Raw genomic sequence first — 16,358 nt, forward strand, 5'->3', positions numbered from 1 at the left:
AACATTTTATTTTATTAGTAAATAAAAATTGTCTTTTTAATAATGGTAGATTTTCAATTTCAAATATGTATCTGTCAAGTTACTTAAGCTGTCAAAACAGTGTAATGAAGAACTTGGAGGTAAAGGAGTAAAGTACAAGTACCTCAAAATGGTGTCACAAATACTTTACTTTCCACGTTTAAGTCTGTTGAGGAACAAGAGGAGACAAATCCAATCTGAATTCATCTTTAATGACACAAACAGCCTCAAACATCAATAAATTAACACAGAAAAATTAAAAAGGAACACTTTATTTTGGCGGGTTGAAGATGATACCGCTCTGCAGTCAGGTGACTGATGACCTCAAACTGCACGCAATGAGACGTAAAGAAACGCACAGAATAAACTTACCAAATCCATTGAGGAGAAATAATCAAACACGACGGGAGATTTTATTGCATTAAGTTCAAAAGTCAAAGAAAAAAATGAAATAAAACCTCTTTAAAACTAGAAAATCTGAATGACTTCAACACAACCGCGTCGGCCGCTAATAAAAACACAACTTTCGTGCCCGTTTCACGCTCAGGGGGAGGAGTCAAGTCGTCGGCACGAAGCCACAGCGGCAAAGTACCAGGATGTAGAGCAGCTCGCCAGCACTAGCAATGTTAGCATCGGCACTAGCAACGTTAGCATCAGCACTAGCAACGTTAGCATCAGCGCTAATGAAAGTTCAGTCACACGATGATGTGGGAGTAAATTAGAACGTTTCAATTAGTAAGAATACAATATTTGATTTCCTAAATATTTGATTTATGTTTATTATTTTTATAAAGTAAAAAAATGTACTGAAACAAAGAAAGAAAGAACATTTAAGGGTTTACCAAAAAATAACATTTTCTGCCTCTCAACTAACCAGGAAAACGTAACTAACCTCTGCAGTGGGCAGATTGTCTAGCGGCCGTGTTGCATTGTGGGTGATGTAGGCGCCTGCTTCGAAGGAGACGACCTCTGTTGTTGGGTTACATCGGTTTGATCCTCACAGCTGGAAAACTACGAGTGAACAACAATGAAAAGAACGAGGAGACACCAAGCTCCTCCTCTTCCTCTTCTTCATCATCATCATCATCATCCGGCCGGTGGGCAGCACGCGATGAGGCGGTCTCGTGACGCTCAGCATGAAGGTTTGACTCCTGTGACGGCAGATTCTTCTTCTCCTGTCGCTCTGGCGGCGGCTGTCCGTCTCTCCTCTGAAACTGTCTCTCCCTGTCCACCTCTCAGGTGCGTCTCCTCTTGGCCCCCCCCGGGCTCGCCGGGTTGGAGGACGACAGCAGCTTCTCGGCCGCTCGACTCCTCTTCCTCTTCTCCGCCTCCTTCGCCCCTCCTCCTCCTCCTCCCCCAGTTCCTCCTTCACTTCCTGCTTTGTCCTTGTCTCGCTCTCTCTCCTTGTCGCGACCGCTGCTCGCTCGCTCCGACGCCTTCAGCGACGAGTTGCTGCCTGGGGACCGAAAGGACAGACAGGAAGTGACATCATAACAAAACGTCTTGAGGGAAGTTTAAATAACAAAAGTCCGACTGTCAGTTCGCCTTCGAATCAAACAAAGTAAACAAACTAATGTTTACGTAAACAGGATGTCCTAGATGTACCTTCTTCGTGTGTAGCTGGAGGTTCTCTCTCCATCCTGAACTCCTCCTTGGTCTCCTCCTCCAAGCACAGCTTCCCTGAACAGACAGAAACCTTTTGAGGCCTCAAGTTCACGATACCGCCGCCAGCATGTTTTTTTAAACCACCACGGAAAAGGAAGTGACCATATTAGGATGTAGAGACGCTGTTTACGCGCAGAATACGTATACCTGTCAGTGTGTAGCCCCGCCCTAAAGCGTCCCCCTGCTTCATGGTCTGTTTGACTCTAAACGGACCATCATCTACTAAATGAACATCATCTGTGTTGAAGAAGACTTGAAACTAGAGACTGAGACATAAACTCATGTTTACAATGTTTACTGAGGGAATAAATCAAGAGAGAAGTAGAGTCATTTCCTCATAGACGTCTATGGGAGCAGAGGAGTCGCCCCCTGCTGGTCACTACAGAGAAGTAGAGTCATTTCCTCATAGACGTCTATGGGAGCAGAGGAGTCGCCCCCTGCTGGTCACTACAGAGAAGTAGAGTCATTTCCTCATAGACGTCTATGGGAGCAGAGGAGTCGCCCCCTGCTGGTCACTACAGAGAAGTAGAGTCATTTCCTCATAGACGTCTATGGGAGCAGAGGAGTCGCCCCCTGCTGGTCACTACAGAGAAGTAGAGTCATTTCCTCATAGACGTCTATGGGAGCAGAGGAGTCGCCCCCTGCTGGTCACTACAGAGAAGTAGAGTCATTTCCTCATAGACGTCTATGGGAGCAGAGGAGTCGCCCCCTGCTGGTCACTACAGAGAAGTAGAGTCATTTCCTCATAGACGTCTATGGGAGCAGAGGAGTCGCCCCCTGCTGGTCACTACAGAGAAGTAGAGTCATTTCCTCATCGACGTCTATGGGAGCAGAGGAGTCGCCCCCTGCTGGTCACTACAGAGAAGTAGAGTCATTTCCTCATAGACGTCTATGGGAGCAGAGGAGTCGCCCCCTGCTGGTCACTACAGAGAAGTAGAGTCATTTCCTCATCGACGTCTATGGGAGCAGAGGAGTCGCCCCCTGCTGGTCACTACAGAGAAGTAGAGTCATTTCCTCATAGACGTCTATGGGAGCAGAGGAGTCGCCCCCTGCTGGTCACTACAGAGAAGTAGAGTCATTTCCTCATAGACGTCTATGGGAGCAGAGGAGTCGCCCCCTGCTGGTCACTGCACAGAACACATCACACGCGCTTCATTTCCCCTATTTGCATCAAGTCTTAATAAAAACATGTCAGCTGTTGTCTCACCTTCTTTAACTTCCTGGATGATGTCATCAGGCAGAGAGAAGCTCTTCTCGGTGTTTGGAAACGGCAGGATCTCAGACTCGTGCTGCATCTCTCACACACACAGACAGACACACAGTCAGCTCATGCTCAGACTCACGTAGTGTGTGTGGTTGTGTGTGTCCTCACCAGGGCCTGCATGTCGTACATGGTACCCAGATGGTCCCAGATGACGGACGAGGAAACCTGCCGTCCGATGTTCTGACTGAACTTGTCTCTGATGCAGATCATGTGGAAGTGACGGTTCACTCCTGTAGACAGTAACACACACAGAACCTGAGATGTAACATATCAAGCGTCAAATTAGCAACTAATTCTATCATGTCATCTATCCGGCGGTCCTTGAACACATCTGTTCTGTAAAAAAAATAATTTTAACTTGTGATATTTCATGGGAAACATTTTATTCTTCATGACTTTATTTTGAAAAAATTCAGTTAAATACATTAAGTTCTGATCTCCTCAGGGAAACTATGACGTCTGTGGCTGAATTGGAATTGTCCTTTCTTCTTAGGAAGGTTCCTCACTGAGTGAAGTGAAGTGGCTCCAGGATGAGAGAACGGTTCTATTCTCTATATTCTCTAATGATAAGGAAAGGAGCTTGAATGCTTCCTTACCTAGATCCTTTAGCATATAAACCACTGAACCATCCTTCACCATAGGAAAGGAGATCATTCCGTCCCACAATTCCTTGTGGCGGGATATTTAAATAGTGACGTATCGTTGGTCAGTTTACGAGAAATAACGATGATGACGTCGAGACGCAGATCATGTGAGTTTGCATCACTTGTGATGTTAATAAAGTTTCCCTTTGAACCGGGTTGTTTGTGTGTCTGCACGACTCACACTAACAACACATGAAGCATCTGAGACGCTGCAGACTGACGTCCCCAACAAGCGTCTCCGTCCATCACAACAAGCAGCGCAGTGGAAGAGTCCATTCACTAAACACCACCTTGTCCTTTCCTAACTCCTCATCAACTCTCCTAACCATCTTTCCTTTGACCACACGTTTTCCACAGAGGTCAATGAATTGTGTTTAGGAAGTGAACACAGAGAAGGCCGGATGAAGCAATAACAATTACCTGTATGTGTGTGTGTATTCCTACATGTGTAGCATGTGTGACACTTCAGATGTATTATCATTGTGCAATGACGGAATATATTTATCATACAACCCTTCGATGGGAACCAATCTGCATCACTTTACTGTGATATTAGTACATTTAGTTACTACTTCCAGCACTTGAATTCAGTACTAGTAGTGGCAAAGTACGTTTGGTAATAACTGGTAACTTTAGCTGTAATCTTTTATTTTATCTTTATTCCAGTGCCATCGGTTATTGTTGTGGTCGTCGTGGTTTTCATTAGGCTCATTTCTGTTGTTATTGTTCCTTGGGGAGATACTTCCGGTTTGTAATCCCTTAAAAAAAAAAGATGACGTCACAACAATCCAAACTACACCAACACGTAACAATTCCTGGACCCTGCGGGACTCCGAGGAGCCCGCGACCCGCGGTTTGAGAAACGCTGCGGGTTTAAACGGGCCGTTAACGGCCACAGAAGCTAACGTGCTAGCAGCGTTAGCTCCCCCTCTTACCGACGGGCTTGTGTCCGATCATCGCGTGGAACAGACAGACCTCCACCTCGTGGCTCCAGACCACCGAGTCTTCCCCGGGAACCAACCCGGAGTCCGGGGGCTTCTCGTCGGGCTGGTTCAGCGTCACGTCGGCCTCCCCCATGTTCGACCGGAGAAAGGGGCTCTCGAGAAAAGGAGACGGGAGGACGAGCGAACGCTGCTACCAGCTAGCAGAGTCTGCGCTTTAGCTCCGCCCTCCGCCGGCGGCCGGAAACACTTCCACATCCGGCTGTCGGTTTATTTCATTTCCAGAATAAATGTCTTCGGGGAAGGAAATCTGTGAGGTGCTTTAATTTTGGCATCAACAAATCTTATGTTGTAAACAATATTAAGAAAATACAAATTAGTTGACTAATGTTTAAAGTGAAAATCTAAGATTTAATAGATATAGAATCTGTGCGGCGATATATTAGTCTGATATGAAAGACTCCACCACTACTACGTAACATATTATGAGGTGGAGGTTAGAAACAATGACGTCACAAAGCAACGAGAGAGAACTATATGAGCACTTTGCCACATTCCTAATAATTAAAAAACAAATTGAAATGGTAACACTGACTTCCTTTTCAACAGTCTCATGTCACCATTCTGACAGAAAATCTTAGCAAGAAAAAGTTATCATCCAAATAACAAGTGTTGTTTATTGTCAGATTACCTCTCCACTACACATCTAGTTAAAAACATGGCAGTGTGGGGAAGAATGTGAGAAGGGTTAAATGTAAACTTTCTACCAATTATTTGCATTTTTCTTCAATTAGAATGACAGATTTTAGCAGTCTGATAAATAATTAATATAATAAGATGACTTTGGATCTGAAGAGGAAGCGAAACAAAGAACCAGACGGACGCAGAGTTATGCTTCTCTATACGGAGATCAAAACACCCCAAAAAGGTTTATTGCAAATAAAATATATTCAGGGCCATAAAAACGACCTCCTGCACAAATCTAACCAGAGAAAGACAAAATGTTTGATACGTCATTTAAAACGATGATGCGCTACTGAACGACACGGAGCGAAGGATGTGGATTTCCTCTCATGTTTTTACATCAAAGTACAAAAACTGTGCATCTCTTTATAAAGCGACATTGATCAACATCGAGAACAATAACCAGGCCGATCACGTCCAGTCGGAAGCTTTAAATAAAACTACTTCTTCAAATTATAGATTATATATTCATTTGACAAAGTAATACAAATGGGAAATTAGAGACTTTACTTTAAATTTCAGATTGAGACGCAAAACCGCTTTAAGAAAATGACTGTTGATGGTTCCAGTAGGTTTTTGGCACTTGAGATGAATTAAAGACAAACATTCACGATCTCTCGTGCTCTGATGCTTCCATTTGGATCCTTTGGAGTTTGACGCGTCAAAGTCAGACTTTTTACTAAAACCTGTACTTATTCAGACTTGGATCTTTGAAGCGTCACCAAAAAGGAATTCAGATCAGACGCTGAAGAACCAGAACTAGTTCAGACTAAGAACAGAACATCCGCCATTGAGCTTCTTAAAATTCTGACCTTCAACAAGAAACAATAAAACTAAGTAAAGCGAGACTGAAAACACTGGCGAGAGGCGTGTGTGTGTGTGTGTGTGTGTGAAACAAAGAAAAAGCAGCGCTTGTTTTACTGTCGTTTGAGGCCGTTTAAAGCAAACAGCGGTTCAGACCAAACGCAAAGGAGACACTTTGTGGCATCGTCTGTGGACCCGAAGCCCCGCCTCCCAGCTGCTGGGGACCTGTCAATCACCGTGCAGCCAGTGTGGGAATGCAGCTTTAACACGGGAAGCTCTGACTTCACGTTAGACGAGAAGCAGCGAGAGGAATATTTGCACTAAGTTCAGAAACATCTTTGCGTTTGGTCTGAACGGTTTCTGGTCCATCTGAGCTGCAAACACAGAAGTTCAGGACTTCGAGAGGAGTCGCAACGAGGCTCCGAGTCGCAGTCTACCCAAACGACCTTTACAATACAAATCTACCGTTGCCACGGAGACCGGCGGGGCCTTCACGCGGTATCAGACAACACTCAGCGGCAGACAGGAAGCTGGAGGCGGGCTTCAGTGAAATGTGGTGGCAGCAGGCTGGATGGAGAAGGCTTGAGGAAGGGGGCGGGGCAGCGATGGATGCTATTGGTCCTTCTTCTCGGTTTCGGAGTCTTCTTTGACATCTGTATCCTCAGGAGGGGTCTCCTCGTACCTGGAGACCAGGACGAAGAAACAAAAGCATCAGGATCATTGTCTCCATTTCCATCATCAGCAGAACTTCACTTCATTATTTTCAAATTGTTGAAAAATAGAAAAAGAAACTAAATAGAAAGCATGAAATCTCAAATAGTTTTATATGAGAATGCGTTTATTAAGGATTCATTCCGTTCGCTGAATATATTTGGTATATTTAAGTGTGAAGAGAGTTCCAGAGGATTCATCTCAGAATTAGTTACGTCTCCTCATAGTCCAGATAAACTAAAGATAAAACACGAGCCTCTGATGTCGTGAGGTGAGCGCAGACTTTTATCTCTATTTATTTCTATTACTCTGCTGTAAACTTCCACCTGTTCACTTCGGACAAGATTGTTGTCTGAAATGGACGATTTGAAAATGTGATTTTTGCAGATTTCTTCATAAAAAAAAGAAAATTGCATTAATCAACGGTCTGATTACCTGCCCCGGAGACAGGTGTGTGTAGTGGTGGGGGAGGAGTTTAAAGAGGCGGGGCCTCTACATGGGGGTTGGCTGTAAACACCGGTGACGGGGGGAGGAGCCTGTTGCCATGGAGAAGGCATCCATGGAGCTAGCCAGGCTGGCGGGCGAGCCGCTGACTGTTGGGAAGGAAGTGAGCCGGGGGGAGCAGGGGAGGAGCTCCTCTGATGACTCATAGCTAACCACGGGGGGGCGGCGGAGAGGAGGAAGAAAGGGGAAGAAAATTTAAGAGAGGGGAGGGAATGTATAAGTTTATATCTTAAACTGAAGTTTAAAGCGACTAAAGAAATCTGCTGCTAAAGTTTTTGAGACAGAGGGACAGAGGAGAGGAAGACAAAGGAGACGAGGGAGGACAGGGCGCAGGTCAGAGGAGAGAACCGAACGAGACGATTTTGGTCAGCGAGTACTTCCGTCTGATGGAAACGCGTCCGGCTTCCTTCACTACTGCGTCCATGCGGTCTGACACTTCAAATACTTGTGACAGACGCAGTCATTTATTCTGCCGTCCAATCACAGAGCAGAAAGGATTCAAAAAACACTAAAGCAGCCAATCAGCTGTGAGATGTCCACAGAGACGAGGGAAAAACACTTGTAAAGGAGGTTCTTAGATATTAAAGAAGCCTCACCTGAACAACTCGGTGAGTTCTCCTCTGATCAGAGCGACGACGACGGGGAAGCCCACGCAGGCCGGGACCAGGTACAGCAGAGCGGGCTGCAACAAATATACATGCATAGATACATTTTGTATGTGTAGAGGTTCAGTACAGACGACCTCTGACCCCTGACCTCATACCTGTGCGTGTTTGAAGGTGTGCATGACGAAGATGGTGAGGCCCAGTCCGAAGATGTAGGCCAGGAAGCTGGAGTAGAAATAGGTCCTGCTGTTCTTCTTCAGGCTGCAGGAGGACAAGAGATATTAAGACTTTCCTCGGGAAGACGAGGAGGAGTAGAAGAGGAAGCAGAAGGTGGCGTTACCTGACGTCAAAGCGCAGCAGCAGGGCGATGAAGATCCCGGGGATGACGATGTCCCCCAGACCCAACATGGCAAAGTTACTGGCATCAAGTCCTCGCTCCAACAAGTCCTGAGGAAACACCACTGCGGACAAAGGAGACGAGGAGAGAAGAGACGACTGACCACGTGAGCGCTTAACCCTCAGCGACCCGCCGCCTATCTGGTGTACTCACGTTTGATCGGCGCCTCGAAGGACCTGGCGACTGTTACCATGACGTTGGTCCCGAACACCTGCAGGGACACGGAATCAGAACACAGGTTGCTGCTGGTTACTGTTGCCATTCATCAAGTTATGGGCTCAGAAAACCTTTAAAAGGGCATTTTGGGGACTTAAATGAAAGTAAAACGCCATCACTAATAAACGTTTGTATGTGATTACATTTTGTCTCATAATACTCAGCAGCACGCGCCTCTTGTTCAGTGTTTTACCTTTCAAATAAAAGTCCCACTAGGGCGGTCACGATATCACATTTCTGTTGTGCGAGTATTGCACCAACATTTATTGCGATATGTGATATTATTGCAATTTTCAGACCATTTTATGCCACTGATAACATAAGTACGCTATTTCAAAGTACAAAGAAGGTTTTATTTGTCTGAATCGTTAGACATTAGAATCCTATCCTATATAAAATTAAACAAAACAATACGTGCGAGGGACACGGAGCGGGCGAAGCATCGGGCTGCAGGGAGAGACGGAGCGGCTCGGAGCCGCTAACAACCGGCCGGCCTGAAGCAGGCGACTTCAGAGAGAGCGATGTGTCATTTTATCGCATGTTGCGACCGGCCCGCGTCCCACACACGGTAAACGGCCCCCAGGGGGAACGTAAACTTACTCATTTGGCAAAAAGGAAAAATGGTTTACCATGATCACAAAACCCACGGATAAACCGTTTGTTTTAAATTAATCTGTTAAAATAAAAATCCACTCACCCAGAAGACGTCGTAGACAAACAGCCCCCCCAGCAGGATGCAGCCGGTACTGACGTTGTTCAGGTGGAGCAGCTCCACTCCGTTGAGGGCGAACGCCAAACCAAACAGGTTATTGGCTATCCAGTGCTGTGATGTCACCAAGCACAGAGACAGGTTATTGGCTATCCAGTGCTGTGATGTCACATGATCCATCATTCGAGTCTGTGACTGGCTGCCTGGTATAGTGACGTCATGGAAACGATGCTTTTGGAACCAACCATCAGGAGATAGTAGTCAGGCTTACCTTTTTCAACAGGTACCAGACTCCCACCACGGTGCTGATGAGCAAGCACACCAGGTTCTTGGTGTCAAACTCATAGTTCACTATTTCTGCAGAGAGACGGCGTGAAGAAGGTTACTGTCAGATTTAAATCTGAAGTGAAGAAAGGGCGGGTTGATGGGAAACTAGCTTCTCTTTAAACAGCCTGGTATGGACTGTACGCGTGTTGTCATGGTGGACTGTACGAGGTGCTGAGAGGCCTCCTACCTTCTTTGGTCTCTTCGGAGCCCTGAGTGAAGAGCAGCTGGAACTGTTTGTTTGAGAAGGAATCAGGGAAGATTCTGGACATCAGGGGACTGCGGGACAGAGACAAGGACAGGTTAGTCGCAGGCATCAATGCAATATGATGTAATCATCATTTACAGCCAGAAGATCTAAAAATATAAAGAAAAAGGTCACCTGATTAAAAATAATGGTACTGTCATAATTTGTTTAAATGTGTCATTTAAAATCTAGTCACAATTGTGGAGATTCATTTCATACTTTTCACTCCCATTCGACCGTCTTTCCGGCTCTTTTCTCATATGCTAATTTGAAACTATGTAATGAAGAGAAAATATTTTTGGAATCACTCCACACTAAATGCTCGTTCTAGTTCTCTACATGACGGCTCTAGTTTCCGAAGAGGCTCAGAACTTTTGTTGGAGCATCGCTGTGCTTTACCTCATGGTGTGAGACAGAGCCAGGACGCCCAGGCCAAAGAAGTAGACGGACAGCAGCAGGTTGATGTACTCTTGGGAGAATACCTGCATGGGAACAGTCACACGTTACTCCCAAAGAAGAGAAAACGCTACCTGAGGCCCCTGCAGTAGGGGCGAGGAAACCCCGTTACCTTAAAGAAGAGGTAGAGCCCAAACAGAGTGCAGCTGGCGATGATGGGAAACCTGGCTGCGTCTCGACTGGTGATCGTCTCAGGCATGTCTGATGCATTCTGGGAGCAGAAAGACAAATAAGAGCTGGGCGTGTCGCTCTATAGCAGGGTTGCAGTGTGTATGTGTAAAAAAAAACAAAAAAAAAAACATACAAAAGCCATGAGAGTCGGTTAAGAAACAAAGTCCACCCGTGGTAGAAGCACAAACTATCCCTCAGGTTCTATAGATTGAAGTGAAAGCTTCATGAGGTGAAGCTGCGTTCTCTCTGGTGACCACCAGGGCGTCTAGAACAACGGTCCCCAACCACAGCACCGGTACCGGGCCGCACAGAAAGAATACAGAACTTATTTTCTTCCTCTCCTGACTTTTCGGAACAATGTTTTATTTTGAAAAATTAAAAAACACATTCTCCCCCGATTACATGCGCTTGTCCTTCCTGACACGTTTCAGGACACTTGTCTCGGTCACGTGACAATTACCTCAACGCTTATGGCCACAGGCCAGCGAAAATCAGACAAAGAGCCGACAACTCAGTCGGTTACAAGATGATCGGAAGTGTCAAACTCATTTCAGGTTGGGGTCTGATACTGTCCACGTCGACCGAACGCGGGCCAGACCTTTAAAATCATCGGGCGGGGAGGCGCTGACGATCCGCCCGGGGAACGGTGCGAGGTGGCGGCGCCGACAGGACGCCAAAGTCGTCCACACTCCGGATAAGCGGGCCGCGTGTTTGAGCGCCATGGATCAGGTAGAACCGCAGTGTCTCCCCGGGTTTACTTCATGGTTATAATGGTGGGAAACACTGAACCGGGAGCGTCGGTCATCGAAACATCGGCCAAATGACCCGTTTTAGACTTCATGAGCAAACACAGAATCCCTTTGTGTTCGTTTCTAAAGCCGCATAAAGACACACGTCACTTTATTTAGGACGCTGTGGGCCAGATTCTCAAAGAATAAAGAATAAAAACATTAACGGCAAACCCACGGCCATGAAGATACGCATTCAACGTCACGTGGAATCTGCGTGAGGAGGAGGAGGAGGACGGTTGGTGTCGCTAAACCAGTAACCAGGCCGTGAGGATTGAAAGGTTGGGGATCACCGCCATAGACGTCTATGAGAAAATTACTACTTCTCTGTAGTGACCAGCAGGGGGCGACTCCTCTGCTCCCATAGACGTCTATGAGGAAATGACTACTTCTCTGTAGTGACCAGCAGGGGGCGACTCCTCTGCTCCCATAGACGTCTATGAGGAAATGACTCTACTTCTCTGTAGTGACCAGCAGGGGGCGACTCCTCTGCTCCCATAGACGTCTATGAGGAAATGACTCTACTTCTCTGTAGTGACCAGCAGGGGGCGACTCCTCTGCTCCCATAGACGTCTATGAGGAAATGACTCTACTTCTCTGTAGTGACCAGCAGGGGGCGACTCCTCTGCTCCCATAGACGTCTATGAGGAAATGACTACTTCTCTGCAGTGACCAGCAGGGGGCGACTCCTCTGCTCCCATAGACGTCTATGAGGAAATGACTCTACTTCTCTGTAGTGACCAGCAGGGGGCGACTCCTCTGCTCCCATAGACGTCTATGAGGAAATGACTCTACTTCTCTGTAGTGACCAGCAGGGGGCGACTCCTCTGCTCCCATAGACGTCTATGAGGAAATGACTACTTCTCTGCAGTGACCAGCAGGGGGCGACTCCTCTGCTCCCATAGACGTCTATGAGGAAATGACTACTTCTCTGCAGTGACCAGCAGGGGGCGACTCCTCTGCTCCCATAGACGTCTATGAGGAAATGACTCTACTTCTCTGTAGTGACCAGCAGGGGGCGACTCCTCTGCTCCCATAGACGTCTATGAGGAAATGACTCTACTTCTCTGTAGTGACCAGCAGGGGGCGACTCCTCTGCTCCCATAGACGTCTATGAGGAAATGACTCTACTTCTCTGTAGTGACCAGCAGGGGGCGACTCCTCTGCTCCCATAGACGTCTATGAGGAAATGACTCTACTTCTCTGTAGTGACCAGCAGGGGGCGACTCCTCTGCTCCCATAGACGTCTATGAGGAAATGACTCTACTTCTCTGTAGTGACCAGCAGGGGGCGACTCCTCTGCTCCCATAGACGTCTATGAGGAAATTACTCTACTTCTCTCTGGATTTATTCCCTCAGTAAACATTGTAAACATGAGTTTATCGTCTCAGTCTCTAGTTTCAAGTCTTCTTCAACACAGCATGATGTTCATTTACAAAACCACTAACTTAAGGCTTCATAACGTCCACAAACCAACGGGGGTCACCATGACAATGTCCACCTATAAACAAAGTTTGCCTCGCCGTCCAGTGGACGATTCACCTATTGATCAGTAAACCAAGGTAATCAATGAAAACAGCTGGGTAGAATTCACTGAAGATCCAGACTCCTCCTTCCGTGCTTTAACTCTCTGATGCTGAGACACCAACAGGCGGACACCAGTCTCCATGTATGAGTGGAGTACCTGAGCAGGTGTCGATCAGAGGAGCACTGCCCCTCCTGTAAGGTTAGTAAACACGTCCGTGTCCATGCTCATGTGTTGGTGCTGTGAACAAGCGGCTCTCATACTCACTCTGAACCCCGAATCGTAATCATTTTCCCCAAGTTCCTACGGACAGACGGGATGGATGGACAGACAGGTGTGCACAGACAGACAGACAGGGAGAAAGCGGTCAGATCGGCAGAAAAGGGGGAGGGGCAGGAAGCAGGGCCCGAAAGAGACAGTCAGGATACCGCCTTGGAAAAGGCTGAGCAGAACCGTTTGAGTGATTAAAGGGGTTTTGTGACCTCATTTTAAAGATGGCCGACAGACGAGAGGGAGACCGAACCGGTGAGAGAAGATGACCTGCCACAAAATACCTGTTAAACACCAGGTAAAGCGCTCCGAGCGTCCTCGTGGTAGTTCACCGTGACCACGGCCGTCTTTATGTCTCACGTCACCGTGACAACAGACGTCTTTATGTCTCACGTCACCGTGACAACAGACATCTTTATGTCTCACGTCACCGTGACAACAGACATCTTTATGTCTCACGTCACCGTGACAACAGACATCTTTATGTCTCACGTCACCGTGACAACAGACATCTTTATGTCTCACGTCACCGTGACAACAGACATCTTTATGTCTCACGTCACCGTGACAACAGACATCTTTATGTCTCACGTCACCGTGACAACAGACATCTTTATGTCTCACTTCACTGTGGACACAAAAACAGCATCGCTGACAGCGACTAAGAGCGTGCTGTTAATTCGTAGTAGAGAAGAAGAAGTAACGACTCAACTAGTGACGTTACGAGTTTACTTCCAACCCCTTCGACCAAACAGGGAATCGTGCATGAAGCACAAAAAGAGTGCAAATAAACCCACTCTAGTACACGTCACACACACACACACACACACACACACACACACACACACACACACACACACACACACACACACACAATGTGGCAACAGAGGGTAAATAAACGAGACGAGCCACTAAAGACAATAAGGACGCGTAGATATTTAAACGTTGTTTTGGTGGTTAAAATGCTGACAGCTGTCACGTCAGTTCGGCCTTTTTCATGCTCACTTCAGAACAAATGATCGATTGTGACGAATGAAAAACATTTAGAAGCCCGAGCCGAGGACGGAACGTGCGAGGAGGTTATTATTTAACGTTAAGACGTTTCAGACGGAATCCAGCCGTTAGCCCCGCTAGTTAGCCGTTAGCCCCGCTAGTTAGCCGTCAACCGAACCGACGTTAGTTAAGCGGCTAGCTCAAGCAGCTAACCGTTACTAGCCGGCGGAAGCTACCGGCTGGGCCGACGTGACACCGCGTCGCCGCGGGAACGACCGTTACCTTGGATTTGGAGCAGTGGACGGAGCGAAGGGCTCCGAAGAAGATGGGCAGCAGCGCCATGAACACCAGGCTGCCGTACGCCAGCGCGGTGCCCTCCGGTGAGGCGACGAACTTTGCCGTAGCGTTGAGCGCCTCGGTCCCGTTAGCGTCCGTCGCGTTCAGGGCGTCCAGGACCGCGGCGGCGGCGGCGGCGGCCTCCGGCGCCGAGGCCCGGGCTTGTTCCGTGTCAGCCATGGTAGTTGGTTCAGCGGCGGGCTTCGAAGGGGCAGCGGGGTGGAACGCGGGCTGAGCGGCGGGCGGGCGGAGGCGGCGGTGTGCGTCGCCTTCATACAACCGGGACGCTGCGTTAAGGCCACGTTTCCTAAAACACGGAGCAGAGAGGCGGAGGCGCAGAGGAGGTCTCACTCTGCGGCGGTTTACGGGAACCAGAGACGTCACGGACGTGCTTCTAAGAACAAACCAAAGACATACGACATAGAACATATGAGGATGTATAATACATGACTACAATATAATGTGGGTGTCTACATACACACAACATTATTACGTAGTCGGGTCGCCTGCTACTTTACTTACACTACAGACAAAATGAAGTGCCTGTATAGAAAGCGAGTGGGGAACCTCTTCACTAGTATACACGATGTTCGCAGGGAGGAAAACCAACATGTCTTCTTTGTTGGTGGAACCGGTTGTCGTGAGACGCTCCAATATGAAGGCAAATCAGCTGCATGCGCGCGCGGAAATCAAATATCCGCGAGATATTTGCTGGTTGTGAAACCGGTTTTCTGTTGGTCTTCCAGGCAGTAAGGGGGCGGGGCCAGCCACCGGTACCTCTACCTGGTCCACATCTACAGACCGACCTGACCTTCTTAAGTTATGCTTCACAGAACTATAGAAGCCCATTTCAAAACATCGTCCCGGGCGCACGTCCAAACAGAAGGACATAGTACCTGAACCGGCAGTAAATATACATACATATAGAATCATAACTTCAACATGCCCTTTTATATTGGAGTTGTGACCAAAATATGTTTTCACATGATATTTTATCTGACCAGGCATCAACCTTTGAGTCTGCAAAATAAAGTCAAGTCTTTATGTGTTAAAGCTGCATTCTCTGTAGTGTCCGTCAGGGGGCGACTCCTTTGGTCCTATCGAAGTATGAGAGAATGACTCAGTAAACACTGTGAACATGAGTTTATGGTCTCAATCCCAAAAATAACAAAGATGGTGAAAAAAAAAGGAGATGGGGGCTTTTAAAAACCAAGATGACAAGGACCTTAAACAAAGTCCTTTCGTTCCTTGAACCTCACTGTGTGGTTTCCCTGAGGGGCGTACAGGTAAATCCTCCTCACCTGTGTTGGGTGTTGACGGGACGGACTCCGAGGCAGCGTTGTTAAATGTATTCAGCCAAGGTGAATTAAAGTAACTTGTACATGAAATAACTAGTATCGGGAATCGGGAAACATTTATTGCCATAATATGTCAGACATACAAGGAATTCAACATGGCGGCTGGTGCATAACAGCAGACAGTACGACAATAGACGACAAGACAACATGGTGCAAGAGGAGAAAAATAAAATATAATGCTATGGGTTAGTAATATATAGTAGTTAGTTTACGTTTAAGTGTATAGTTTAAAAATAAAGGAATACAAGTTAAAGTTAAACATTTAAAAATATTTAGAAATTTGAAATAAACCAGCGCCAGCGAACAGAAAGTGGCGTGTGAAAGTGTGAAAGAAATTAATTTAAATAATAAAGAATTCACTGAGTGAGGATTGAAAATAGAATCAAACTTATCATGTAAGTTGCATTTTGATGTTCTAGCCAGTTGAGAATTTCTAAAACAATGATTCATATCTCATAAGCTCATGACAAATTGAATATTTAAATCTAGAAAAGGAAAACTAAGTACACTCTAACAAATAAATGTTCTTACCTGGACCACGGACGGTTCTTTGGTTCTAACAGAAGAACCCTCTTGTGGTGTTGCTAAAGATTTCTACTTTAAACGAATAATGACGAGTTTCACACCCAAAGGTTCCACACACAACGGTTCACCCTAAATGTTCTCTG

At 46.7% G+C, this 16,358-nt stretch overlaps 2 protein-coding genes across 6 annotated transcripts; both read right to left on the minus strand.

The window, feature by feature from the left end:
• Positions 1–209: 209 nt before the first annotated feature.
• mrgbp (MRG/MORF4L binding protein) lies at positions 210–4,808 on the minus strand. 2 transcript variants are annotated; one of them, XM_078081471.1, is made up of 5 exons: positions 4,527–4,808; positions 3,056–3,177; positions 2,891–2,972; positions 1,624–1,698; positions 210–1,474 (listed from the first exon to the last, which is right to left on the minus strand). In XM_078081471.1, exons 1-5 carry the CDS (start codon positions 4,666–4,668, stop codon positions 1,254–1,256), a joined length of 642 nt encoding a protein of 213 aa, XP_077937597.1. In that variant the 5' UTR covers positions 4,669–4,808; the 3' UTR covers positions 210–1,253. The 2 variants fall into 2 exon arrangements, with proteins under 2 accessions (XP_077937597.1, XP_077937586.1); XM_078081460.1 differs by having other exon boundaries at positions 2,891–2,978.
• Positions 4,809–5,421: 613 nt separating this feature from the next.
• Positions 5,422–15,196, minus strand: hm13 (histocompatibility (minor) 13). Of its 4 annotated transcripts, none has more exons than XM_040194118.2 (13): positions 14,855–15,083; positions 14,279–14,726; positions 13,001–13,036; positions 10,362–10,460; positions 10,193–10,275; positions 9,737–9,825; positions 9,494–9,579; positions 9,211–9,336; positions 8,451–8,508; positions 8,241–8,361; positions 8,059–8,161; positions 7,892–7,977; positions 5,422–6,762 (listed from the first exon to the last, which is right to left on the minus strand). In XM_040194118.2, the coding sequence occupies exons 2-13, from the start codon at positions 14,510–14,512 to the stop codon at positions 6,693–6,695; spliced, it is 1,191 nt and encodes a 396-aa protein (XP_040050052.1). In that variant the 5' UTR covers positions 14,513–14,726; positions 14,855–15,083; the 3' UTR covers positions 5,422–6,692. The 4 variants fall into 4 exon arrangements, with proteins under 4 accessions (XP_040050052.1, XP_040050054.1, XP_040050053.1 ...); XM_040194120.2 differs by having other exon boundaries at positions 9,211–9,381; XM_040194119.2 differs by lacking the exon at positions 13,001–13,036 and having other exon boundaries at positions 14,855–15,196.
• Between the last annotated feature and the right edge of the window lie 1,162 nt (positions 15,197–16,358).

This window comes from Gasterosteus aculeatus, chromosome 2 (assembly GCF_964276395.1).
Source record: "Gasterosteus aculeatus chromosome 2, fGasAcu3.hap1.1, whole genome shotgun sequence".
NCBI lineage: Eukaryota > Metazoa > Chordata > Actinopteri > Perciformes > Gasterosteidae > Gasterosteus > Gasterosteus aculeatus.

Excerpts from the sequence above, each read along its gene's own strand:
- mrgbp (XM_078081460.1), bottom strand. The coding sequence starts at position 4,668 with ATGGGGGAGGCCGACGTGACGCTGAACCAGCCCGACGAGAAGCCCCCG. Across the intron at positions 2,979-3,055 it reads TGTACGACATGCAGGCCCTG|ATGCAGCACGAGTCTGAGAT; the intron begins GTGAGGACACAC and ends TGTGTGTGAGAG. Across the intron at positions 1,699-2,890 it reads CATCCAGGAAGTTAAAGAAG|GGAAGCTGTGCTTGGAGGAG; the intron begins GTGAGACAACAG and ends CTGTCTGTTCAG.
- hm13 (XM_040194120.2), bottom strand. The coding sequence starts at position 14,512 with ATGGCTGACACGGAACAAGCCCGGGCCTCGGCGCCGGAGGCCGCCGCC. Across the intron at positions 13,037-14,278 it reads TCCACTGCTCCAAATCCAAG|GAACTTGGGGAAAATGATTA; the intron begins GTAACGGTCGTT and ends GTCTGTCCGTAG. Across the intron at positions 9,826-10,192 it reads GCTCTGTCTCACACCATGAG|TCCCCTGATGTCCAGAATCT; the intron begins GTAAAGCACAGC and ends TCTGTCCCGCAG.